Genomic DNA, 25,269 nt, shown 5'->3' on the forward strand with positions numbered 1-25,269 from the left:
CACGTCTTTATGAGAGGACTGGCATGATACATTTCCTATCAGGCACATATGCTGTGTGAATCACTTATGAGTAAATGAACAGTTGAGACACGGGGCTTGACGTGCCCGCGCTTGTCAGGTGGGAAGTTTTTAAATGCGCGCGCAGGGATCAGCTGTCAGTCTCATCGCGCTGAGGACTAACGGACCGACGGTATCCTTAATATCCACCAGACAATATAAAACAGAGAACGCGGCACTGAAACTTGTTTCTTGCATGTGGAAAATGAAGATCAGTTGGATCTTTCTTTGCGCAGTTTGCATCTGGTCTCCAGTTCACGGAACAGTCCGATGTAAGTGAAGTCTGCCTGCCTATTAATTCATTTTTGACATTATGATAGTGTGTTGTTGATAACGTGGTACGTTAAGTAGTACTAATTTGCTGTCTTGCTAAAATCTTGAGTGATGTGTGAGCATGGCTTTTATTTAACTTATAGGCAGCTTGCAAAATGGTTTGGTATTGAGGTGTTAATCCATTTGGCATCGTATTTTAAAGAAACACTATAAGTGAACAGAAAGCCCATTTTATCTGTATTTACTGTAGATTATAATGACAGTGAGTTAGTTATCGACTCATACATCCAGTCAGATCATTTTTATGACTTAATACTAACTGAAATATTTATTTATTGTTATTTTGTATCCCCCCCAAAAAAGTATTTGTTAGAGGACCATTTAAATGTATCTTATTTCTTCGTAAACATTCGATACAGTTGCACCGCGTTCTGCTTTTTCGGCGTCTTGGGCATGCCTTTAGGACGCCTTAAAAGGAAGCTCATTTATTTTCCCTTTGATAATAGCAGAATTTAGCGTTTTAAAAGGCAAAAAAAAAAACATCATGTGAGAACGGCCCCATAATTGTCCACAAACTAGATTGTTGTTGACCCTCTTCACATTTGGAGGGATCTCAGTCGTCGTGTTTGGGTAAATCTCTATAACGTTAGTGGTGATTAACGTTAGGAGATTAACATTACAGCAAATATGATTTTTGCGTTTTGCATTTGCTCTAATAGCAAAAGATTCAAATTTACGATAGCGATATTTTTCACGACTTTCTAAAAGTGGAAAAAAATCAGAGGGATTGATTTTGGCAGTTAGAAAAGAAAAAGATATCATGTTCAGAGTCACTCCCTTACACCCTTGAGGCAGCTTTTTTAGACGAGGTAATATATCACAAAGTATTGCTGTAATGTACAATAATAATAAAAAAAGGACATATAAAAAACTTTTAAAAAGAAAATACAAAACTTATCGAAACTGGAACACAACATCACAGTCTGTGTGAAAAAAAAAAAAAAATGTCCTGGAGCCCTGTAGGGATGACTGTTGTCTAACAGCTGGGTAGTTTTGTCTCTCATTGAGAGGCTGTTGTTGCTGCCTGCCTGTGTTGCTCACCTGTGAAGGACCCTGATGTTGCCCCATTAGGAGGAATGGTATGTCTGTTCTGAGCAGATGAGGTTTGGTTCATGCTGACTTTACATTACCTCATTATACCTTTGCTTTGCGATAAATTACTTACAAGAGTGAGCTTGTCCTACCCACAAAGCCAGTCTATTATCCAACATCCATTATTGTCTGTGTGCTCAACACACTGTAGGCCTGGCTGAACATGGACTACGTTGTTTTATTGCAAGTAATCCTACATGATCTAAAGTGTTTACACAGCTGAGGGTATTTCTGCTTCCCTTTTAAAAGTTGTCCACCCCTGGATGTCCGGAGTGTCTTTCAGATACTTGTTGATCCTCAGACATGTATGGTTTTGTTATTGTATTCTCCGATAGCTTATGGTTTGTGGCTTCGAGTAATTGCCTGTATAATATCCTGGAGAGTGAGTGAATATACCTTAGGGTGGGGTGTAATTTTCTGCATTTGTGGAAATTGTTTGTTTTTATAGGTATAAGATGGTCTTTAGATGTTACTTTCCCATGCTCACAGCAATACCAATAAAAACTTGACTGGCGCCAGTTAACTTTGATACTATCTTCTCAAAGACTGTAAAATGTCTACTTATTCAGCACATTCATTAATCACAGAACGTCTTTGTAGGTGCCTGCTTTGAATAGGGAAAAATTATTGACACCAAGTAACCCATCTTGGCATGTTGTCTTGCAGCCTCCTCTACCTGTGCATGTCATGGTAAGGCACGGTACTGCAGAGAAGATCACCTGGGACTCTACTGTTTAAACTGCCAGGGAAACACTGAAGGGCGGCACTGTGAAAACTGTAAGGAAGGATACTACCACCAGAGGGCAGGAGACAACTGTGTGCCATGCAACTGCAACACTGCAGGTGAGTTGCTACTTTAAGACCAAGTGTCATTTTTTTTTTTTTTTACTAGAAGAGAGTTCTTACAAAAAATAAAAATGCATTTACTTTCCTTTTATGTTCCAAGTCATACAGGAAAATAATTGTTTATATACAAATGTGACAATAAGTTTGTCCGTTTTTAAGAGTTTTCAAATATTTGTGGGTCCACTCTATATAGTAAAGATGTACAAAATGCATATACTTTGTTCTATTCAGGTTCTCAAGGACCAGGGTGCAACAATGAGGGACAGTGTAGCTGTAAACAAGGAGTTTATGGAGACAAATGTGACCGCTGTCGTGATGACTCTCCAGTCACTGCCAATGGATGTGAACCTTTGAGGTGAGAACAGTGAGCCTTACATCTCTAACTGGGATTTAACCAATATGCAGGATTAGTCGGTTCAATCAATGTTCTTCTTATGCAGGCTAATCTGTCGGTCACGTAACAACGGCCGTCTCACGTATAATACAGAGGAGTGCCTGCCCTGCTTTTGCAATGGCCATTCAAGTGTGTGCTCCTCAGCTGAGGGATTTTCCATTCACAACATCACTTCAACTTTTGAAAATGGTGAGCTTGGTGTGTAATCTCTGATTTTAGCAAATCACATTTGGTTTTAGTTGTTGATTTAAATCAAATGTTTCTCTCGTCTCACAGAACCTGAGGGCTGGCGAGCTGCCACTGCTCAAGGCGTGAACCCTTCTCAAGTGCAATTCAGGTGGTCTCCAACTCACAAAGACCTTGAGGTTATCTCTAAGGAGATCCTTCCTGTTTATCTGTTTGCTCCAGGTATGTTGATGACATTTTTTATTACTTTCATTACAATCAGTGATGTATTGACATTTCCTTGACTCCTGTGCTTCTGTGTTCTGTAGCATCCTACCTGGGGAATCAGGCATTGAGCTACGGTCAGACGCTCAGCTTCTCTCTGCGTCTGGACAGAGGTGTCCGTCGTCCTTCCATCGCTGATGTTGTCCTAGAAGGAGCAGGTCTTAAGGTGTCTGCTTCGCTAGGAGACTTGAGGACTGTGGTTCCCTGTGGCAAGAAAGTCACCTACACATTCAAGTGAGTCATTTTTAATAACTAGATCTTTGCCTTTTCTAAAGAAATGTAAGTGGTGCTTACCTTGCCCTCGTTCCGGCTTCTGTTTAAGTCTATGAATTTTTTAGGGATACATGGTACTGTATATGGGTGTTCTGATTTTGATTGTTCTGTTTATATACAAATGTGATAAATGACTGAGTCTGATAATAAATATTCTAATGGATATCATACTTCATAGACTGGACGAACAGTCTGGCAGCAAATGGAGACCTCAGCTCTCATCCAAAGAATTTCAAACACTTCTGAGCAACCTTACAGCCATTAAAATCAGAGGAACATTCGGTGAAAATGGTGAGTGTTTAATCTCTCCACTCTGTCACTGAGCTGCATTGTTGGAAACAAGTGCACACATAACATAAAACAGAATAAAAGAATTGTATATCTGCTTTCACAACAGGACGTGGCTATCTGGATGATGTGTCTCTGGTGTCAGCTAAACTGGGTCCCGGCACCCCTGCCACCTGGGTAGAAAAGTGCAGATGTCCTGCTGGTTATGATGGACTGTTTTGTGAACGCTGTGCCACTGGATACAGGAGACGTTTCCCTGGCCAAGGCTCCCAAAGCCCTTGTGATCCCTGCTCCTGTCAGGGTGGAACATGTGATCCAGAAACAGGTTTGTTATTTCAGCATTTAATGCATGTTGGTGTTTTAGTTATGAAGAAAAGTCTGAGCTGAGAAATGTGGATTTGTTGTGTTTACAGGAGGCTGTTACTCAGCTGATGAGATACCAAATCTGCAGATGTGCCCTAAAGGTTATTATGTAAACCGCCAACAGTCCAACTCCTGCCAGAAGTGTCCTTGTCCCGAGGGAGAGGCTTGCTATGTTATTCCAGGAACTCAGGAGGTGATGTGTGCGCGTTGTCCCCGGGGGACTACAGGTGAGGAACACAGAGTAAAAGAACAAGGAAACATGACGCAGATGCTCTTAAAGGGATCGTGCACCCAAAATTGAAAAGTCTGTTATTATGTACAATGTACATGCATAATAAAATAATTGGCTCTGTCGATTTGTAAAATCTCAAAAAGTTCTATAAAAGTAGGATTATAAAAGTCAAAACATTAGTAGAACATTAGTTGCAATTTAAATGGAAGTATAAAATAACTGTGAATCTTATTTCTGTTTGAGTGTAGACTACATTATTGTGCTGTTAATCATAATGGATACTAATAACATTTTTTTTAGGCTCTCGTTGTGAAATCTGTGATGACGGTTTTTATGGAGATCCTCTGGGAGAGTATGGCCCTCCCAAACAGTGCCAGCTTTGCCAATGTTATGGCCATATGGACCAGAACGCTGTCGGCAACTGTGACCGCCGGACAGGGGAGTGTCGGAAGTGCTTGGATCACAGCACCGGCCCCAAGTGTGAGAACTGTGAAGATGGATACTACCACAATTACCCCACAGAGCCATGTCAGGGTATGAAAAAATAACTATAACTGTCACCAGCGTGAATATACAACATGTTCTCACTCCCAACTCGTCACATATTTACATTTGGTCAGGAACCCTTGGCGTAATTTTTCGTGCAGGGTCCTCCTTTGGGTTTATACTTATTTAAAGAAATGGAGGACACTGCACGTCGAAAAATTATGCTGAAGGGGTACCCTGTGCATCAAAAAGTGACGCCAAAGGGTCCTGACGAAGTTGGGAGTGAGAATGTGTTGGAATATAATGTTGCTAAAGAAGTGAAATGCAAAATCCATAATAGTGAAAGTCACCTCAGTTTTGCTCTTTTCTCCCTGTAGCTTGTAACTGCAACCGACTGGGTTCTGTGTCAAATTCATGCAATGATAAAGGACAGTGCAAGTGTAAGGAAGGTCACGATGGACTCAAGTGTGACAAATCAACATGTCCTTCCTGCTTTAACCCAGTCAAGAACAAGGTGAGACTTTGCAGAACTCAAAGCAAAAATAAAGAAATACAAACGAATGAAAATATTTATATGATATGAGGCGTAATATACATGAAATGTATGTATGAAAAACATTTGAATGAAGTCTCTTATGTTCACCAAGTCTTCAATTATTGAATTTTATGAAATACATTAAAAACAGTGATATTTTGATTAAAATAACTTCTATGGTAATATATTTTAAAATCTAATATATATAAATCTAATATAAAATATGTGTATGAGTGTTGGATTTAACCATGCGAAAATAATGATCATTTAATATCATGTCAAAATAAGCACTTTACACTCTACGCTGTGTGAAAGAAAAAAATGAGCTTTGGAAAAATGGATTTGATGATTGTTTATTATCTGGAGAGTGATATAACGGTATGTTGCTTTGGCGCTGATCTTGAACACTGCCTGTGTGGGTGGAATTAAAATGTGCTGTTTTTCCAGGGACCAGCACGCACAGAATCTGACTGCTGTTAACTCTAGTGCATTTACCAAATCTGTATAACAAGAAAAAAAAAAAGCCTGTTCACTCAAGGTTAAAAATGATTAAATCATGGCATTTGCTGTAGTGTTGGATCCAGTCCCTGCACACCTGTTAAAGTAGAGATACTGTATATGAACAAATGTTGATGTTAAATAAATGACAAATATTGTGTTTTTTTTTTTTTTTTATCAGATTGAGGTTTATGCAAGACAGCTGCAAGAAATGGAGGATTTATTTAAAGGAATTGGAGGTGATGATGCTCCAGTCAACGATGCTCAATTGGAACGGACTATTAGGGCCGCAGAGGTCATGGTGCAAAACCTGGAATTTAGAGCAAATGAACTCACAAGTATGGAAATCCTTTATTTATCTTGTTTAATTCATTGTGTTTAGCTAGTTTATTTAAGACTGGCTTTTTTTTTTACCAAATAGATACGGAGAAACAGCTTCAAGATAAACTGGCGAGCATTAGCCGATCCCAGCTGAGAGAGGACAGAAAAATGGAGGCTTTGTTGACAACAGTGGATGGGATCAGAAACAAGGATCAGCAGTACAGAACAGAAGTTTCAGAAATCCGGAAACTCATCAGTGAGATCAGGTTAAAACTGCAACAGGCCAAACGGGACATCCAACAGGCTGTGAGTATTTCATTATTATAGTTATATAGGTGTTGTTATATTAATATGGGTGTTTTTTAGCTTTAGGTTTTCAGTGTTTAGAGGTGATACCACCTAACTATCACATAGAGGGTTAATAAAAGTATAATCATTGTTTTGAAAATTCTCAGCATTTCCCTCATTCCCTGCATGTCTATTTCAGGAGTTTCCCTCAGGTGATGCTGTGCCAGGTGCTGACACCTTGTCTGATTTGGTTGAGAGAGCTGCTGATCTTGCTGAGCAGTAAGTCATGTGTTATTCTCAAATGCCATAAACAGTGAAACAACACAACATGCTGTGATCTGTAACTGCATGTGCACTAATAAGGCAGTTGCTTAGCCAGCAAAAGCATTAAAGGGGTCATTTGGAGTGTTACAAGCTGTTTGTGCATATATAAGATCTGTAAGGTTGCAAAGATTAAAGTCTCGAACCCAAAGAGATATTCTTTATAAAAGTTAAGACTCTGCCATGCCTTCCTAAAACGGCTCATTCAAACACGCCCCCACATGTCTTCGTCACGGTGTGGGAAGATTTGCATAACACCGCCCAAACGTACACGCAATGAAAGAAGGCATAACTTTTATTCTCGCTGTAGTATTGTTGCTGCCGCCGCCATGTTGTGGAGACGCTGTGTGTTTCTTTGTGAAAGCGAAAGTACTTTGTTTGGCCTTCCCAATGAGTACACAACTAAAAATCAGTAGTTAAGTTATATTTACAACACTGTTCCAGAACAGTACAATGCAAATATCTGAGTGTGTGCAGCGCATTTTACGGAGGACTTTGTTTGTTTTGAGGACTTTGTTAAAATCTGCGCGTTTCAGAAAGGTGGAGCATAGAGGAGCAACAATAATGTACAGTGTAATTAAAAGTCATAAATCAAACACTGGAAATTATTGCATTTATTAAAGTCTCGAATTTGATTGGATTTGCTATATGTGACCCTGGACAAAACCAGTCTTAAGTGTCAATTTTTTGAAATTGAGATTTATACAGCATCTGAAAGCTGAATAAATACGCTTTCCATTGATGTATGGTTTGTTACGATCTGACAATATTTGGTCGAGATACAACTATTTGAAAATCTGAGGGTGCAAAAAAATCTAAATACTGAGAAAATCACCTTTAAAGTTGTCCAAATGAAGTCCTTAGCAATGCATATTATTACTAATCAAAAATTAAGTTTTGATATATTTATGGTAGGAAGTTTACAAAATATCTTCATGGAACATGATCTTTGCTTAATATCCCAATGAGTTTGGCATAAAAGGAAAATCGATAATTTTGACCCATACAGTGTATTTTTGGCTATTGCTACAAATATACCCCAGCGACTTAAGACTGGTTTTGTGGTCCAGGGTCACATATTAACTATGCATGATTTGACTAACTGAAAAAAAAAGACTGACTGAAGGGTGTTTTCTTGCCAGGCACCAAGGTGAGGCAGTGACAGTGGAGACCATTGCAGCCACTTCTCTAGCAGAATCTGAGAAAGCCCTAGACCTCATCCGTGGTGTCATCAGCCGAGAAAATAATGTCAAAGATGAGCTCAGGAACCTCAAAAAACAGTAAGTTGCTTTGGTATTAGAAGCACTGTTAAACCAGATGGTCGAAGTATTTACCTTCATCGTGCAGAGACTAAGTCTGTGACCTTACTTTCTAATGATGTTGTTTTCAGGTATGAAGCAGATGTAACTAAAGTGCTTGACATGGATAGGAAGGCTGTTCAAATTACTGATGCAGCAGGAAAGGAGAGTGGAGTGGCTCAGAACACTCTCAAACAGTTATCTGACCTGGAGAAGAAACTTCCAAAGCCCCTGAAGGTAGTCAATCTGAATTAAATATTTATGTTTAGAAGAGTTTAAGTAAAAATAGGGGAATACAGGAGATGCAAGTCTTCGTTCGAACCCCCCATTCACTTCCACAAAATGTCTATGTGTACTATTATCTTTCTGTTTCTGCAGAAGGACATTGCTGGTGTGGTTTCCAAGTTCGATGGTCTGAAGGGTATGGTAGAGGGGAATTTATCACAGTATCAGGACTTTCAGCAGAATATGCTCAATGAGCAGAAAGAGACAGCTGATCTGTTAAACAAGGCCAAGAGTTTCCAACAGGTAAACCTGATCCTCTGTTAAACATTCCTGATAGAGTAGATGTTCAAACCGATAATTACAAAGAACAATATAGTCAACCAAGAATTTGCAACAAGGTTTATGCATCTCTGTGCAAACAATGACCTTTCATGGTTGTTCCTGGGTCAACGGGAAAATTAACCATTGTTTTTGCTTTATTTAAGGTTCAAGACAAACTTCTTGCCAGGGCAAATGCAGCTGAAGCAGTTAAAAATAAATCTTTGGAAATCTTTGCCAACAACAAGGATAGTCTGGATAAGACACTAGAGACGCTCAAAGGTACGGATGAACACTAGACTTCTACAAGCTATTAAATGTTATGTATGCACTACAGTTGAAGAGTTTGTCAGTCAAAAGTTTTTAATATTTGTCTCTTATGCTCACCAAGGCTGCATTTATTTTATTAAAAATACAGTAAAACAGGAATATTGTAAAATATTTTTTATTTTTATTTAAAGTTTCATTTGTTGTGGATGTATGGCGACCTGAGTGCATCCACATCCATACAGTAAAACAAGAATATTGTAAAATATATATTTTTTTATTTAAATTTTCATTTATTTAACAGACACAATGGACAGTCTATGACTGCCCCAGAATTAGCTAGATATCATTTCATCGGCAGTCCCTCTTATTTTTACAATAACTGTGTTCTATTTTAATGTATTTTACATTTATTTCTGTTATGACGATGCTACGTTTTTACTAGCCATTGCTCCAGTCTTTAGTGTCACATGATTTTTCATAATCAGTGTTAAAAATACATGTGCCACTTAATATTTTTATGGAAACCATGATACATTTTTCAGGATTTTGTCATGAAGAAGTGATTAGAAATAGAAAATAGAATTTTTGTATCATAATAAATGTCTTTACTGTTACTTTTGATCATTTTAATGTATCCTTTCCGAACAAAAGTATTAATTAAAAAAAATCTTACCTACCTGAACTTGAGCAGTAGTGTATATATCTAAAGATAATGTTGTCATTATTTAAACACAATCAACCTTAACCCTTTTTAAAAAATATGCATTTCTCTATTGTGTCTTTACTCAGGATTTGATGACCAGATCAGTGGGAATAAGGATCTGGCAGATGCCGCTATTAGAAAACTTCCTGCCATCAATGCCACCATCCAGAAGGCCATAGTTGACAACATGAAGACTCAGGACATTCTGGATGCAATGTCTACTCACTACAGAGATGCTCAGGATACTATCGACACTCTTACAAGCACTGCAACCAAACTGGAGGTATGGCGACCTGTTACCTTTGTGCTTACCCATTTTATTTTGTAAAAACAGTATTTGTGCCATTGCCATTATTACGTTGATTTCACAGAGAGACCAGTTCAGTTTCTCACAAAATCTGTCACTAGCTTTACTAAATGACCCGAGTTGAGTGGGTCTATTTGAGTCGTGTACAGAAAATTTTGAATGTGCTCACAGGGTGCTTGTATGTGTCTCCACAGGGAATGTCAGCTGCTCTTCCGCCCTCTTTGGATATTTTGGAAGCTGCCACTAAATTGAAAAAGGATGTGGATGGACTGAAGAAAGGGGCTTCTGTAACTAGAGACAAACTGAATGAAGAGAAAAACAAGGCAAAAGCACAGATAACCCAAGCAAAAAATGTAAGAATGTCTGCTTACATAAAACTCTTTGAGAAATTACATGTAAATGTGGAGATGTATGCTAAATTTTATTTTCTTTGTTATTAAATCAGGCTGTCACGGAATCCACTGGGGCACTTCAAAATGCAAAGAATGCTAGGGATGCTGTTAGTGATACTTTAAAGACAATCACTGATATTATGAGCTCACTAGGTGAGTTATAACAATGATTCACTACATGCAACACAAGCAATTTATATGATATTATAGTATTAATATTTTGACTTAGCTTTTGTTCAGTGTGTTATGTTTAGCTTTCATTTTATTCAGTTTGTTTTAGTAATTTTGTTACGTGCTTTTGTCATTTTTAGCATCTTTTGTTAATTTTATATTTAGCTTTAATTTATTTTAATTTAATTTATTTTTACTTCAGTTTTAGTCATTTTAGTACTTCGACTTTCAGACAAGGCAGCGTTTTTCATTTTTGTTAAAGTTTTTTCTCTTTTGTTTATATATTAGTTTAGCTTTATTTCAATTAACAAAAACTATTTTAATAGTTTATTTTAGTAAGATAAAATACATTTTGTAGTAACACTTTGTCAGAGAATCTTTGATAATGGCATGTCGGAGGCAGAACTAAAATATTATTTCTTGCTAAATCTATTTTCAAATCCAATTTTTTATCCCAGTGATGAGCAAGGATTCACCGTGACTGTAATACTGTTTTCCAGGAACTTCTGGGGAAATTGACGACACACGACTGGCTGAGCTAGAGGACACCGTCGCGAAAAGCCGCAGCCGCGTGGAGAAGGAGCTGAGGCCCAGACTCAGGGAGCTGGAGGAGAAGGAAGCCCAGCAGAGAGCCACCATTGCAGGCATGATCAATGACATTGACACCATCCTGGCTGACATTGCCAACTTAGAGGAGATCCGTAAAAGCATTCCCAATGGCTGTTACAACATACCACCTATTGAAAGGGCGTAATGGCTTTGGGTTACTGCAGGGCCAAATCACAATGTTACATAGTTTAATCTATGAACTTATTGGCACTACTTTTTAACTAAAGAGAGTTTATTGTCATAACATGATTTTGTACTGTGTGAGAATTTTTTAGTATTTATTTTTTCAGTTTCATTTGTTTTTCTAATTTCGAAAATTATTACTGTGAAGTATGAAATGAGGTAAATGATATTTCTGTTTTGCATGAGTGCCAAAGATATTTCATTTTGGGTGATTAATAGATAAATATATACCCTATCTGTAATTGATCTAGATAAGAAGTAACATCCAGTTGCTGCTTCAGCATCTAGTGAAAAATGCACAAAAAGAAATGCACAAACTAACAATTCTCTTTCTTTTGTGTTCTGTTTTGTTTTATTAAATTCAGTATTGTCATCAAGGACATGAGTTATTTTCATACTTTTTCAGTTTTTGAATGCTTATTGAATAGCCACTATAAAGTAGAAATATATTCATATAAGACATTACGCAGACACACTTACACATGCTTTACACCATAGACAACTAACTAAAAAATGAATAGTATTGACCTCCTAAATTAAGATCTACAGTTTCAGCATCTTAAAAACAGAACCTTATAATGTTACATGGTGTTTTATATGTATACAATGAGATTTTTCTCTATAATCAATTTAAAAGCAAGAGGGCAATAAAAATACAAGAAACAAACAATATCGTCAACAATATCTATTTTTGTTGCTTGTGATTTTGAATGAAGGCATGAAGAATGCAAGGAAGCAGTGACGATTGTAGAGCTACAGAAAAATGCAGCATGCCAAAACCATGAAAAAATATATTATTTGTGGTGTATTTTCCACTATTTTTCCACTATTTCCAGAAAATTGTTTCCTAGTGATTCCTGATACTCTAGTTGCTATAGTGATTGCTTAATGAAAATGGAAAAAAAAATCATGAATTTATGTTGATACAAACAGTGAGGTATCAGTGTGTGTTTAATAGTGCTCTGTATATTAGAGAAGTATAATCCATTCAAAAAATGAAATGGGGGTGTTATGTTTCTCCTTTAATGTCTGTGACAATGGACATAACCAACAGCAGGTACAGTAAACCTAGTAAACACTGGGTATGAAGTGGTTAAACAAGGAATATCTAATAAGAATATCGAATAAAGGCTTTACAATTTTGAAGATTACCATTCTGGCTTCTAGTTTCATTTATGAAAAGTCTCTGGTTAAAATGATCAAAATGAAACCATTTTTTACCTGAGACTTAAAGCATTATTATATGAAAAACAATAATCACAGTAGTATATTGAAGTCTTCTTCATATCGTAAAGCCGGAGCCTCCCATAAACTCGCCAAATCAATTATGCACAATATACATAATTCACCGAATCTGTTATTCTTCTCATCAAATACACTTTGATTCATTTATAAAGGTTGTGTTAGATGTGCAGCAGATTGACATTTCATGTCAGCTCAAATCATAATTGAATCATTTAAAGGATGTTCCAACTTTAAAAAGAGTTTGAAAGCATGGACTTTTTTGTCATCTCTTCATAAAACAAGCGTAAGTGCATGGAATCTCATCCTGAAACGAATGGTTTGATGCACAGGCAGTGACCGGCTTTACTAGACATCACATCTGTGGCATGTTAGCAGGTTAATGTTGAGCAAAAGGAGCTGAGGAGAAGTAAATGTGCACGAAAGCAAAGTAAATGAAATCACATTCTTTAATGTGCAACCAAATACTCCACGTATACATGAATGCACATTGAAGACAAAACATTGAGGCATAATACAGTATATGAGATGTTCTCTGTACATACAGTTGATTGATGAGTAGAAAATGTATTTAGAGATGAGATGAGTCTAAGCACAGTCTTTTGCAAACACTGTAACCACAGACTACGGTCTGTGTGGTATTTTAAACACTCATGCGCTGAAAGAAAACCCTTAGGCATGCAACTACAAGAACAGAGAGTATTAAATTAACAGCAAAGACCGACATTATAGCAGGCAATGAATTATCTAATTCAATCAAAAACACTTTCTTTCTCTGTCATAGTGGCAGCGAGGCTCTCTCCTTGTCCTCCTATTGGGCACCAAAGCCCACCCAGTCCCTTAAAGCTGATTGGTGGAGCAGATCCCTCAGGCACAGTGCTGTACATCCCAATGAGACACGAGTAAGAGGGGAGGACAGATTAATGCTCCTCTACATGGAAAAGCAGTGGTAGCACAGGAGGATTATACTCTAGATTACACACAGAGAGACAGACAGGGATGACTGACGGCTCGGAAGTGGACTTCCCCAGCCTATCCAGAAGCATTGATGTAGAGCTGACTTTGCAGGATGTAGTCGATGACAGGCTGGCTCAGGTAATCCACCACGTGACCGTCGCCGTGCTGAAGAGCCAGTCTGGTGAGGAGAAAAGCAAGAGGGTTTCAGTATAGAACGGAGAGATGAATTATGTGTAGACGGCGAGAGCACGCACCTGCTCTTGGTGGAACTGACGACTGACATTGGGTGGTCGATTTCATCCTTTACCACGATTATATTGTCCTGTGAGAGGAAAACCGAAGCTGTATAAATATCACAAAACAGCAAAACTGCATGCATTTACTGTGTACTAAAACAACTACTACACAGTAAATAACTTACTAGGTTGTACCCCACACTCCCTAAGCAATACCTTATGTTTTCGAAGCACAGATGAATGGTTCATTATCCTTTCTGTGTCAGCGCCATCCCGAGGAACCACCACTATCCCAAAATCCCCCACAATCACTTCCATCTAGAAAAATATTATAATCACATATTTAGTTCATTTTAACAAAACATATCTGGATTTCTATTAACAATATTTTGTATGCTAAAGATACATTGTTAGTGCCATAATTTAGAAATCAAAACTGTGTGCATGTTATTCTAAAAAGTTGGTTCTAATTTCCTTAATCCATATCTTGCACAAAAATGTAGTACCTTGCGTATTATATTTATCATTTTTATACAAACGTTAGTACATTTGTATAATTAGTAACATAGATAAAACTAAAACTACAAAAAATGCATTACTTATTACTCAAAAAAAAAAACCAAAAAAACATTTGTGACCCTGGACCACAAAACCAGTCTGTCGCTGGGGTATATTTGTAATTTTATCGATTTTTCTTTTATGCCAAAAATCATTAGGATATTAAGTAAAGATCATGTTCCATGAAGATATTTTGTAAATTTCTTACCATAAATATATCAAAACTTCATTTTCGTTTAGTAATATGCATTGCTAAGAACTTCATTTGGACAACTTTAAAGGCGATTTTCTCAATATTTAGATTTTGACCCTCAGATTCCAGATTTTCTGTATCTCAGCCACGGGTTCCCGTGCTCCCCGTGCTCCCCGTGCTCCCCGTGAGCTGTGACAGAAAGACCGACCCTAAAACAGTAACCTCCGTATTTTTCCCTCCGTTTTGTTTCCTCGTTTTACCCAGTGTTTTTTCTTTCCGTTGTGCCCTATGGATCCCCTCGTCCCGCCCGAATTCCTCCTCCTCCTGCTGGAGCAGGGGGAACGATCTCTCGAGGACCACACCAGACTGTTCCTGATGTTAGCTAATGCCACCAGCTACCCGGACGGCACGCTCTGCTCTTTCTACAACGCAAGTTTGAATACGGCGTGCAGAGCGCTGTTGTCCGAGGATGGTCCTCGAGAGGATTTCGCCGCCTTCGTGGAATGGATTCTGGTGAGAAATGGATCGCCCCTCACCGTCTCTCCTGAGGATGATCTCGCCAGATCCACCCCAGACCCAGAGCCCAGCCCACCAACTCCCCGCGGTGCGGAGCATCAGCCCGAGCCCACCGATGACGGAGAGCCATTTCCCGCCGCGATCTGCGAGCCAGCGCGAAGCCGAGCGACTGATCGGAAGATCGCCCCGGAAGTTGAGCCCAACACGTCAGATCAGGTGCGAGAGACGGCGACAGTGCCCATCGCGAGGGAGCCAGCCCTGGACGGTGTGAGTGCGGAGTGGAGCTCCGCCCCCCTGCACCGTAGCTGAGGGTGAGCTGATTATCCATCTGGGGCTGCTGGACATGGAGGAGGATTTGATAGACTGGGAAACTGAACTGGAAGTCGAACTGCCCCCTCTCCTCTCTCCGTCATCCCCGCTGGTCCCGTCCAGCCCTCCTTCTTCCTTGGTTCCCTTGTTCAGCCCTGAGGGGGCTTCATATCGTCCCGTGCCCGCTCCTCGAAAATGCCCTCCAGTGCCTGCTCCTCGAAAATGCCCTCCAGTGCCCGCTCCTCGAAAATGCCCACCCTCACACCCGCTCCTGCCTCCTCCATCGCTGTCGTCTGGCAGCCCCTCTGCTTGCCCTCAGCCCACCATCAATGTAGTGCGAGCCCCACGGGACTGCCATCCTCCAGCGTCACCGGGGCTGGAGTATCCCTCACCTCCGCCTCCAACCTCCTCGGCCCGGACTCTGCCTCGGCCCGTTGACCCAGCGGCTCCACCTCGGCTCCTAGCTCCCTCGCCTCCACTGTCACCCGTCGATCCTCCAGCTCCACCAGGCTCCCTCGTCCCTCCGGCTTCACCTTGGTTGGGCGTCGACCTGCCATCGCCTCAGGACTCCGCTCCTCCGGCTGCACCTCGTCGCTCCGTCCCACCGGCTCAGTTGGGCTCCTTCCTCCCGCCAGCTCCACCTTGGTCCTCAGTCGCTCTGGCTCCGCCACGGATCTCCGGAGCTCCGCCTCGGTCGCCAGAGCACTCGGCTCAACCTTGGCCCCCCGGATCCTCGGCATCCCCCTGGCTCGTCTGCTCTCCGTCTCCGCCTCGGGCTCCTCCACCACCTGCTCCGCCGCCGTTGGTCGGCCCCCTGGAGTCGGCGGCCATGCCTCCTCCATGGCTCCTCCCTCCGTCGGCTCCACCGTAGGCCATCATCATGGCTGTGGTCTGGGTCCTGCCAGGCTCCTCCTGCTCCGGGTCCCTCCTGTCTCCTCCCTGGCTCCTCCCTCCTTCGTCAACTCCCTGGTCTCTGTCAGCCGGCCCCCTCCCGGTGGTCCGTCCTCCTCCTGAGCCTCCGCCTTTGTTCCCACCCGTTTTCCCCCCTCTGTTGTTCCACGGTGCGAGGACGCACCTTCCGGGAGGGGGGAGTAATGTCACGCCCCTGGACTGTTTTGTTGTGTTTTTGCTCCCATGTGTTCCCTGTGACACAGTTTCTTCCCAGTCTGATTGTGTTAATTTGATTCCAGGTGTGTCTCCTTAGTTCCTTGATTGTCCTGTCTTTAAAACCCCCAGTCCTTTCAGTTAGTGTTTGTCGGTCTTTAAGTATCTACCCTGCCTGTGATCTGTGTTCCTATTTGTATATTAAACTCCCGTGTTGTGAAATCCTCGTCTCCTCGTTCCTGGTTCCCGTGCTCCCCGTGAGCTGTGACACATATTCATTTAATTATTTTATTTTATTTGCCAAAGCAGAATTTATCATTTTTTATTTAGTTTAACTCTAGTTTAAATGTACTAAATGAAACTGAAATAAAAACAAACAAAAACTGCATTGAGATTTTTTTTTAGAAAACACTAATAAAAATGCCAAAAGACAACAAAATGACTAAAACAGAAAATATACAAATAACAGCTGATTCAAACAATAATAGTATCTCAATGATACTAAAATAACACTTAGTAGTGTGAAAATCACAATTTCATCATACTGCCAGTAGGTGGAGACAAGTCACACGTATGTGATTGATTCAGAACTGCACACAAGCATACTACCCCTAGTATTTTATTATCTTTCTATGGCAAAAGAAGTAAGAGTAGTATGCTAGTATGCTGTTCTGAATTCATCACTTGACTTAAAAGAATCATTCAAAACACAAATTAATTCAGGAACAAATCAAGTGATTATGTGTATGATTGAGCCACTTAAAAGTTTCATTTCATGACACTCGATTCTGCTTTTGCTTCGACTGGAACTATTTTGTAGGTGGAGAAAGTCACTGAATATTAACTTGTTACTTATTTGGCTGTTAAATAAAAGCAATGCCATAATGACAACTGTGCCTTGTTGGTCTGAATATACAAGGTGTGATTGTTTGAGACTTGCATGTGATATTGCTTAATTTAGGTGAACATACAAACTATGCACTAGAATAATATATTTTATTATATTTAGAGGTTTGTGACTAAGAAACACGGGGAAAGAGAAAAGGAATTATATCTTACATCACTTTCGTTCCACAAGCCAGGAATGCAGAAAGATTCCAGGAGATCGCTGCCACAAAGGAGCAGGATACGCAACTCTGAAAAAACCCACAATCACAGTCACACATCACACCATAGAAAACACAAGACACAGTAATGAGATGTTTTTCCTCCGCTGTGGGGGTAAACACAACAGCTTTGATAAGATGAAAAAGAAACAAGTCACATTCTCCCCACGAGGAGGAAGAATGAGGCACTATACAGCACACAGATGCCTTCTTCACAGTATATAGACAAACACCATCACATGACTTATAGAAAGATTTCGACTGTTTTGTCTATTTCTCTGACAGCCGTTTGTCTGTCTTTGTCTTATTTGATGTTGTTTATATTTTCCTGAGGAGTGAGTTTTTTTCTCTCACTGGGCAAACTCAGTATTTTCTGATGATGACTCAAAGTGACAAGCAAGAACTGATTTGAAAACCAAAAACCAAGGCAAGGAAAATCACATCGTCTCACCAATTTCCTCGTAGCGCATTGCAGTACCAAGGTTGGCATTTTCGTCTGTTCAGAAAAATCAGAAAAGCATGGGAGGTCACAGAGATGATTGATTCATTGGAAGTCACCAGAGTCATGTAAAATTGATACACATCCTGTGTGAAGCGTATGAATAATTCAAAATAATTTTACGGAATTATGTGATTTCTACATGAACCAAACCACAAAGCTGTGGCATATCTTTGTTACTGACATTTTTAATTTTGACACAAATTAAAAGGGGTTGAAATGGTGACATTAAAATTACATGCTTGAAAGTCTGGGGTGGTTAATTTAATGCATTAATTTGGTGTGATTAATTATTTAAAAATCCAATAAGAAAATGAACACAATCTCTTTCTTTTCAATCTCAAATCGACTTTTTGTAATGTCTATTTAGTGGTTTTGTCTGTCATAATAATGTAAAGTCTTGAATGATCTGGGGGTTTTTAACAAATATTCGTATATGTGATATATTGTGATCAGTGTGATTAATTACGTTGCATTTCATGTAATGAATACAGTTAAAATGTTTAATAAATTAAAATGTTTTATTTAATTTAAAAAAAATGACTGTTTCTTCAGAGTAAAACATACAAAGGCAACTGTGACCTTTATCTCACAATTCATACTTTTTGAATTGCAAAATATGAGAAATGCGAGATTTAAACTCAAAATTTATATTCATAACAATGAATTACTTTCTTGCAATTAACATTTATTTTACATTTATATCTCACAAAAATGGAAACAAGCATAGTCTTCTGAGGGTTTGTTAGACTAGTCAACTAATCAGTTACAAAATTAGTGTGAAATGAGTCATGGCACACATCCCTAATATGTATATGAATATGCCAACTTACCAACAAAGGTAAAACGCTCCATGTGTGGGCGAACACAGCAAATTTTGCCCAGGCTTTCGCTCATCTTTCCCCAAAGCTTAACTGGAGAAAAACAGACATAAGTCAATCATGAAATGCCTGTTCTCCAGAACCCCAAACATAACAAACATCTGAACATTTAAAAATCACTTACTAGCCACAGACTTGTTAGCTGTGTTTTGGTAAATAGTAGAAGTTTCGTTTTGGGGCTGGCCAATCACAGGGGTTGTGGAAGGTGTGTTCACGTTGGACAGAATGCACCCTGTGACTCTCTGCAGGGGAACAACACAGTTTATTACTTCGAGATTGAGTACAAGTAAAAATTTGATAGCGTTCAGACCAAATTTGGGACTAACCTTCATTAGGTCTCGGTGATGCTCCAAAACGCTGCAAGTGGTCTGCCAGGTGTCCTGGTAGGACTCCCAAGGATCCACTCTGCAGAACACCATTAATCCATCAAATATTTTATGCCCATTCAACAATATATATCCATCATCTATATAACTCAAGGCTGCTGACGTATATGTAAGTGCTGCATAGCATTCTTATGAGGGTGTAGCTGAGATGCATTCTGACTGATTGACAGTTACCTGATCCAATCAGAAGACTGAACTGCTAGCTGACACATGGTGAGACGATGTCTGCTTGAGACAAGGCCCTAGAAAAGCAGAAAAGAAACCAAAACAAGGCAAAGTGAGTCCTCAAGGTATCCACCTACCAATAAAGAGAATTTCTGAGATTCAAACAATATTCTGAGGTTTACATCTGCTTGCTGAAAGAAGGAGAATCTATTTGATCAACATAAAAAAACATTTGCCTTTTTTAGATAATCAGGGTTCAAAACACAAGATTTCTAGAATTGTTTCTTTCAGACGTGTTATACCTCTCCCACTACAAAGGATTTAATTTGGTATGACTGAATCCTGCTTTCTAAAGCATTTATTATTTATATTTTGTTGCCAAGAGAGAAGAAATCTAGGCCAAAGTTCTTTTTAATTCAGAGTTCTGTTGATAATATTAGAGATGATTCTTATGATTCACATTAAAACCGTTATTTAAACCATCGTTCGACAATGCAGTTCAGTAGGAATCCATCTCAGATTCCACACAGATTTCGCAGTTGGTCATGCAAATTTGCAGCATTTACCAATAGAAACCTGCATGGTTTTAAAGTGACTTATGTTAACTGTATAATAGACCTATTACTGTGTAATAACTGTGTAATAGACCTATAATAGACCTATTTTGACCACAACATTCTGTTAAAGTGACCGCACCTATATTGATGTAACAGTCCACTGTTTGTATGGGGATTCTGTGACTCTTTTTTGCAGGTTGCATAAATAAACCAGTAGATGGCGTCAAGTGACCATCTTATAAATGATGATTGAGCCATGGAATCATTCACTAAACTAATACGTTCAACAATGCTGATTCATTTAGGGCATAAAACAAGTGTATTTATAAATTAGGGGTGTAACGATAAATCGATTAATGGATCGATTCTGTGATTTTCCTAAAGCATCGCGATTGTCCCTTGAATCGATTCTGAACTTAGTTTTTAACAGCAGATGGCGCTCTAGGCTAGTTTTTAACTGCATACTCAAATGCTCACTAAGAAGTGAACGCTTGTGCTTTCAACTGAGAGGTTAAATGTACTTGCACCTCTGCTTTTATGACGCAAGATTAATGTAAACTCAACCCACTGTGAACACTCTTGTAATTCGCTTCAACCTTTTTGAACTTTATGAATGACTATTTTAAGTTCAAGTGGTGTGTGTGTAAGGAACTGAAAGCAAGCTGTTTCTAAAGCATGCAGTGCCATCTGCTGTTAAATCTAAGCTCAGAATCTATTTCAGAGAGAATTGCGATGCATTAGATTAATCGATTTATCGTTACACCCCTATTATAAATAAGTTACTGAATCATTTCTTAATTCAAAAACACAGATTCATTCAGGAACACCACTACTTGTGTTGTGGGCTATGTTAGTTGGAGAAGCAAAAATAGACAAAGCAACTGGTAATGTATCTATGTAAAAATGCAAGTTTTTCAATATATATTATAACTTTTTGTTCACTGAACTGCAATTATACATGTGAAGTTGGCCTCAACATCTACACGTGTGTGAATGTGCTTATCTACAATATAAAAATCAATAGCACTCTGCTCCTGTGATATTGCTTAAATATACAATACTAAAATAACTTTAGACCTTAAAACGAACAGATTCTCTTACCGGTTTGCCATAGGAATCATGTACTGGTGAGATGATACCCCCAATCACAATGAATCGTCCAGTCTTGTGTAGGTACTCTCTGGCTTTTTCTGCAAACCAAACAGTTTAGCTTATTATCTCATGAGCATTTTTTTGTTTTCTGTAACACACTTTATGCCTTGTAGCTTGGATGAAAGGAATTCTCTTAGAGACATAAACAAGCGAAGCAATGCCTTTTAAGTGAGGACAGCACCTCTGTTTTAACTCTGATGACTGATATCTGATTTCTCTCACGATGTAAGCAATATGTTTCATCTGTATAATAGAACCTCACACCCCCAGCCCCATCAAAATACTGACAAAGGTGAATGTCAGAAACAAGATCTCCTGCTGGGGAATATGAGGCAGACATAAAATGAAATAATCTGAACAAATCTCTAAAGAAAATGTCTATAGTGTGCAAAAGAAACTACAAAGAAAGGAAAAATGAGGCCACAACGTAAAGCAGAGGCAACAGAAACAAAGATATTCAATACTTAATAAATGAAATGCTACCATTTAAATGTGTTATATTTCATTGTATTTTTAGTAGTATCAGATATCCAAGCGGTTCAGCATGACACCACTGATCTCTGTCAGAAGCATTGCTCAGAATAAGCCATAAACCCGTTCTTATTTTTGTACCTCAAAATATGCAAAGGCATGCAGTAGGAGAAGGAGGCTTAAAAATTAGGTCACGGACACACAGATGCTTTTGCTTCAAGGGAAAAACAGTGGAATTGTATTGATCAAACTGTGGTGGTGGTACTCCTCATGTTGCTTACGCTCAGAGAAATACAGCTGCAGTAACTGAATTAAGGAAAGTACAAAGCTCCTAAGGTTTTTTTCCCCCCTCTGCTATGTTTATTGGCACACTGAAACGTGGAGATGGATGAGCCAATGGAAGAAATCTCTCTCTGAGTGTCTTTTTCTTTCCCACATGCACTCTTAGTTTCTATATCATAAACCGTATGATGGTATAAATCATGCTTTTCAGTGCAAACAGCCAAACTTTAACCCTCATGTTCTTTTGAAATTTACTTGACTTTGTTTTAAAATACAAATTAATATCAATATTTTTTTTTATATGTTCCTCTTATATCAAACCCACAGGCAAACTGGTATCACAAAGTAGACATGTATTTTTCAGACAAACATTCTATCAATATTCTGTCATTATAGAAAATACAATGAAACAAATCAAAATAAATATTAGACAGTAGTGAACATCTTAACATGTGAAAATTCATTGCATTTATTCATGTTTTACCTGAGCTCCCAAATCATGGGTCACATATCAGTATTAATTGAAGGATAAATCAAGCTGAAATTTTGTTTATAATCCATTATTTCTGAGCAAGACCCCAGGGCTACCCAAATGGAACATAAGGGCATATACAGGTTCATTTATGTGATGATTTTTTCCCTTTTAACTACACAGGGTTGGCTCATTAAAATGGTGCTTTTATTTTTGGAGCAGTGACTTTCTGTCTTAATCGTTTTAATAATTATAAAATCATATTTTTTCAAGCTTTGACATGTATCTGTTCAATATATTGTGGAATAAAGCTATAAACCATTCATCCCAATAATGAATTGAAAATTTAATTGAATGTTTAATTAACTGCCTTCTTTTAAAGTAAAATGTAAACTAATGACAAACAGCAGTGATGTGATCATTACACTTTCAAACACTTTGGACTGTATTAAGAACAAAGAAGAAAGTCAAGATGAATCTCTGAAAACTCAAACAGACATGACAAGTTACTTTGGGAAGTTAAATGGATGCAAACATAGATTAAATATTTAAATACATAGATTAAACCTAGCACTAAATGAATTCCAATTGCCATAGGCCTAAATTAATATCAAAACCTCCTTCATCATTTCATGTCCTATATGTCCTATATTTCTATGTACTTATTCACATTACGTTAAATGTACAGTGTAGATAGTTATTTGTCTTCACATAAGCGCCCTGCCAAGCATCCTTCGCAGAAGTAATGATTAATTACACTTGTTGAAATATCATAAATCATGGTTAGCCTATACTGCTTGCGTCCACAAAATCTTGGATGAAAATAGCGATTTCTTTGCTTAAACCTGCGGCTGCGCAGCACCACCATCTGAACCGAGAGATGATTTGATCATTCTGGGTTTTGAGGCCGTCGCCCATTTCAGCACCTTCGCTGTGGACAGCGATCGACATTATAAGAATTCATTACAGAAACATCTCATCGATCATCTAGCCTGACTTCACAATGTCTAAAATCATCACGGCCACCAAGAACCCCTTTACATACACATACAACACACGGCTAAATTAAAAATCAGCTCGCGCATCATCCACTCCCTCCAGAATAGGCGAAATACTTACCGAACATATGAATGTGTCCCTTCGTGATGGGGTTGAAACTTCCACATGACAGCAAAATGACATGCGTTTTAGTGGTCTCCGTCATTCTGGTTGTGGCGATCTATAGTTTTTTAACATATGTCGCGGATTTTAAGGCCTTTTGTTTTGTTGTGAGACCGCAGCAAGAGGCGAGGTTCATTAGGCTGCGGCAGGCGCGAGAGGCAGAGCGTCACTGTGATCCGTTCCTGCGCACTTAAAGGAACATGCGCGTAAGCGTGCGAATCAACGCTTTCGGTTCTGATTCATCTTAAAGATTCTATTTCTTCTTAACGACTCCGATTCTTCCAGTAGCCTAGGCTACTTCTTATTTCAGTACTCACATTGGAACATGACAAACATTTTCAGATTTAAAAAGAACATATGACGGATCAGAAAATAAATGAATAAAATGACTGAAAAAAAAAAGTTGTGCAACTTTTCCACAGACATTTGCAATTGTTACTTGCAAACCTGTGCCCATTTAAAAAATATATATATTTCGATTTCATTGCGTTATGTTTATTCCTAGAAAATTACAAAATCACACAAATCAGGGTTTGGTTTGTTAACAAATAAATAGATTCATATGTTAATATATTATTAAATAAATGTGCTTTTCCAAGTAAAATATATATTTAAATGTGATTATTGTTATTGCACAGTTTTACATCAGATAAAGGCCAAATACATAGCTGTTTGAAAATACTATTTGATTAAAAATGAAAAATGCTATCAAACTGAGAGTGTTACTGTAATGATACTGTAATGTGTATGTTTAAAAGGCATACAATTTATAAAATTAACCTTTTAAAAAAATATTAGCGGAGACACATAGGCTACAAGATCGTATGCCAGAAATTGACACAAACAGTTGTTTCTGAACAGCTGTGGAGCTTTCCTTTTATAATAGTCTATGATCCCACGCAGCTGCAAAAAAAAAAAAAAATAATAAAATAAAAAATGTCATTTATTAATGTCAACATTGCAAGAAAAAGTCTGTAGAAAAATAGAAAAGTTATGTTAATTTTCTACATTATCTACTTGACTCTAAAACACAACAATGCATTATTTGAAATGCAGTAAAACACCTGTGAAAAATCAATATGGAAAATTCCTTTAACATATTGTGCCTTATTTTTTACAGACTTTTCTTAGAGTGTACAGCAGAATGGCATCCCCCGTGGGCAAATTGCATTTGCACCCCATGTTTGTCAACACTAAAAATACATTCAATACACACATGTGCGGACAAGCAGCCAAGAGAGACAAGCCAGTGGCCCTCATTAACACTGGCTGCCTCTGTCTCAGTCTAAAGATCCTACGGCTGTAAGAAGTGAATCATGGATCAATTTGGATTTGTCTCTCTCAGACTATTCTCAAACCAATCATAACTAGTCATTAGCAAATACTGTCCAATATATTATGCAAATGTAATTAAACATCCAGCTGCTAAACCAAGCTGCTTGGACTAATCGCTTCTGCTTGTATTATTCTCATCTGTAAGTCACTTTGGATAATAGCATCTGTTACAGTCAATGAATTAATGTAATGAATTAGTTGACAGCAAATATAGAAATTTACACCTCAGAGCAGGTTTGAATCAATGCCATTTTTCCTTAGTTCAGCCTTAGTTGTATTACATTTGGAGTCTTGTATTAGATTTCAAATTTTTCCTCACATATTTGGCATTGCATTAATGTGTTTATCAGCATGACAAACACTGTCCTTGATGATAGGCATTTGAATATGGAAGCACTACAGTCACAATGTGACTCATCAATTGCAAAACAAGC

At 38.6% G+C, this 25,269-nt stretch overlaps 2 protein-coding genes across 2 annotated transcripts; one reads left to right on the forward strand and one right to left on the reverse strand.

Moving 5' to 3' along the window:
• The first annotated feature begins 100 nt into the window (after positions 1-100).
• lamc2 (laminin, gamma 2) lies at positions 101-11,383 on the forward strand. The gene is made up of 22 exons (XM_058765453.1): positions 101-329; positions 2,149-2,325; positions 2,560-2,683; positions 2,769-2,911; positions 2,999-3,130; positions 3,217-3,406; positions 3,624-3,736; positions 3,843-4,058; positions 4,147-4,323; positions 4,629-4,862; positions 5,192-5,328; positions 6,029-6,185; positions 6,269-6,474; positions 6,656-6,735; positions 7,920-8,057; positions 8,168-8,312; positions 8,454-8,603; positions 8,786-8,900; positions 9,678-9,874; positions 10,093-10,251; positions 10,344-10,443; positions 10,962-11,383. The coding sequence occupies exons 1-22, from the start codon at positions 134-136 to the stop codon at positions 11,213-11,215; spliced, it is 3,540 nt and encodes a 1,179-aa protein (XP_058621436.1). The 5' UTR covers positions 101-133; the 3' UTR covers positions 11,216-11,383.
• Positions 11,384-11,582: 199 nt separating this feature from the next.
• Positions 11,583-23,675, reverse strand: nmnat2 (nicotinamide nucleotide adenylyltransferase 2). The gene is made up of 11 exons (XM_058765464.1): positions 23,459-23,675; positions 21,064-21,152; positions 19,415-19,482; positions 19,181-19,259; positions 18,979-19,096; positions 18,807-18,887; positions 17,926-17,970; positions 17,428-17,504; positions 13,905-14,006; positions 13,707-13,774; positions 11,583-13,630 (listed from the first exon to the last, which is right to left on the reverse strand). The coding sequence occupies exons 1-11, from the start codon at positions 23,541-23,543 to the stop codon at positions 13,528-13,530; spliced, it is 915 nt and encodes a 304-aa protein (XP_058621447.1). The 5' UTR covers positions 23,544-23,675; the 3' UTR covers positions 11,583-13,527.
• Between the last annotated feature and the right edge of the window lie 1,594 nt (positions 23,676-25,269).

The sequence above is a fragment of the Onychostoma macrolepis genome, chromosome 02, assembly GCF_012432095.1.
Source record: "Onychostoma macrolepis isolate SWU-2019 chromosome 02, ASM1243209v1, whole genome shotgun sequence".
Taxonomy (NCBI): domain Eukaryota; kingdom Metazoa; phylum Chordata; class Actinopteri; order Cypriniformes; family Cyprinidae; genus Onychostoma; species Onychostoma macrolepis.

Bases quoted from the DNA above. Each gene is read 5' to 3' on its own strand.
- lamc2 (XM_058765453.1), top strand. From the start codon at position 134: ATGCGCGCGCAGGGATCAGCTGTCAGTCTCATCGCGCTGAGGACTAAC. The intron at 2,684-2,768 runs GTGAGAACAGTG...CTTCTTATGCAG, and splicing joins AATGGATGTGAACCTTTGAG to GCTAATCTGTCGGTCACGTA. The intron at 9,875-10,092 runs GTATGGCGACCT...GTGTCTCCACAG, and splicing joins GCACTGCAACCAAACTGGAG to GGAATGTCAGCTGCTCTTCC.
- nmnat2 (XM_058765464.1), bottom strand. From the start codon at position 23,543: ATGACGGAGACCACTAAAACGCATGTCATTTTGCTGTCATGTGGAAGT. The intron at 19,483-21,063 runs GTAAGAGAATCT...CTGCTTTTCTAG, and splicing joins ATGATTCCTATGGCAAACCG to GGCCTTGTCTCAAGCAGACA. The intron at 13,631-13,706 runs GTGCGTGCTCTC...TCTCCTCACCAG, and splicing joins GTCAGTTCCACCAAGAGCAG to ACTGGCTCTTCAGCACGGCG.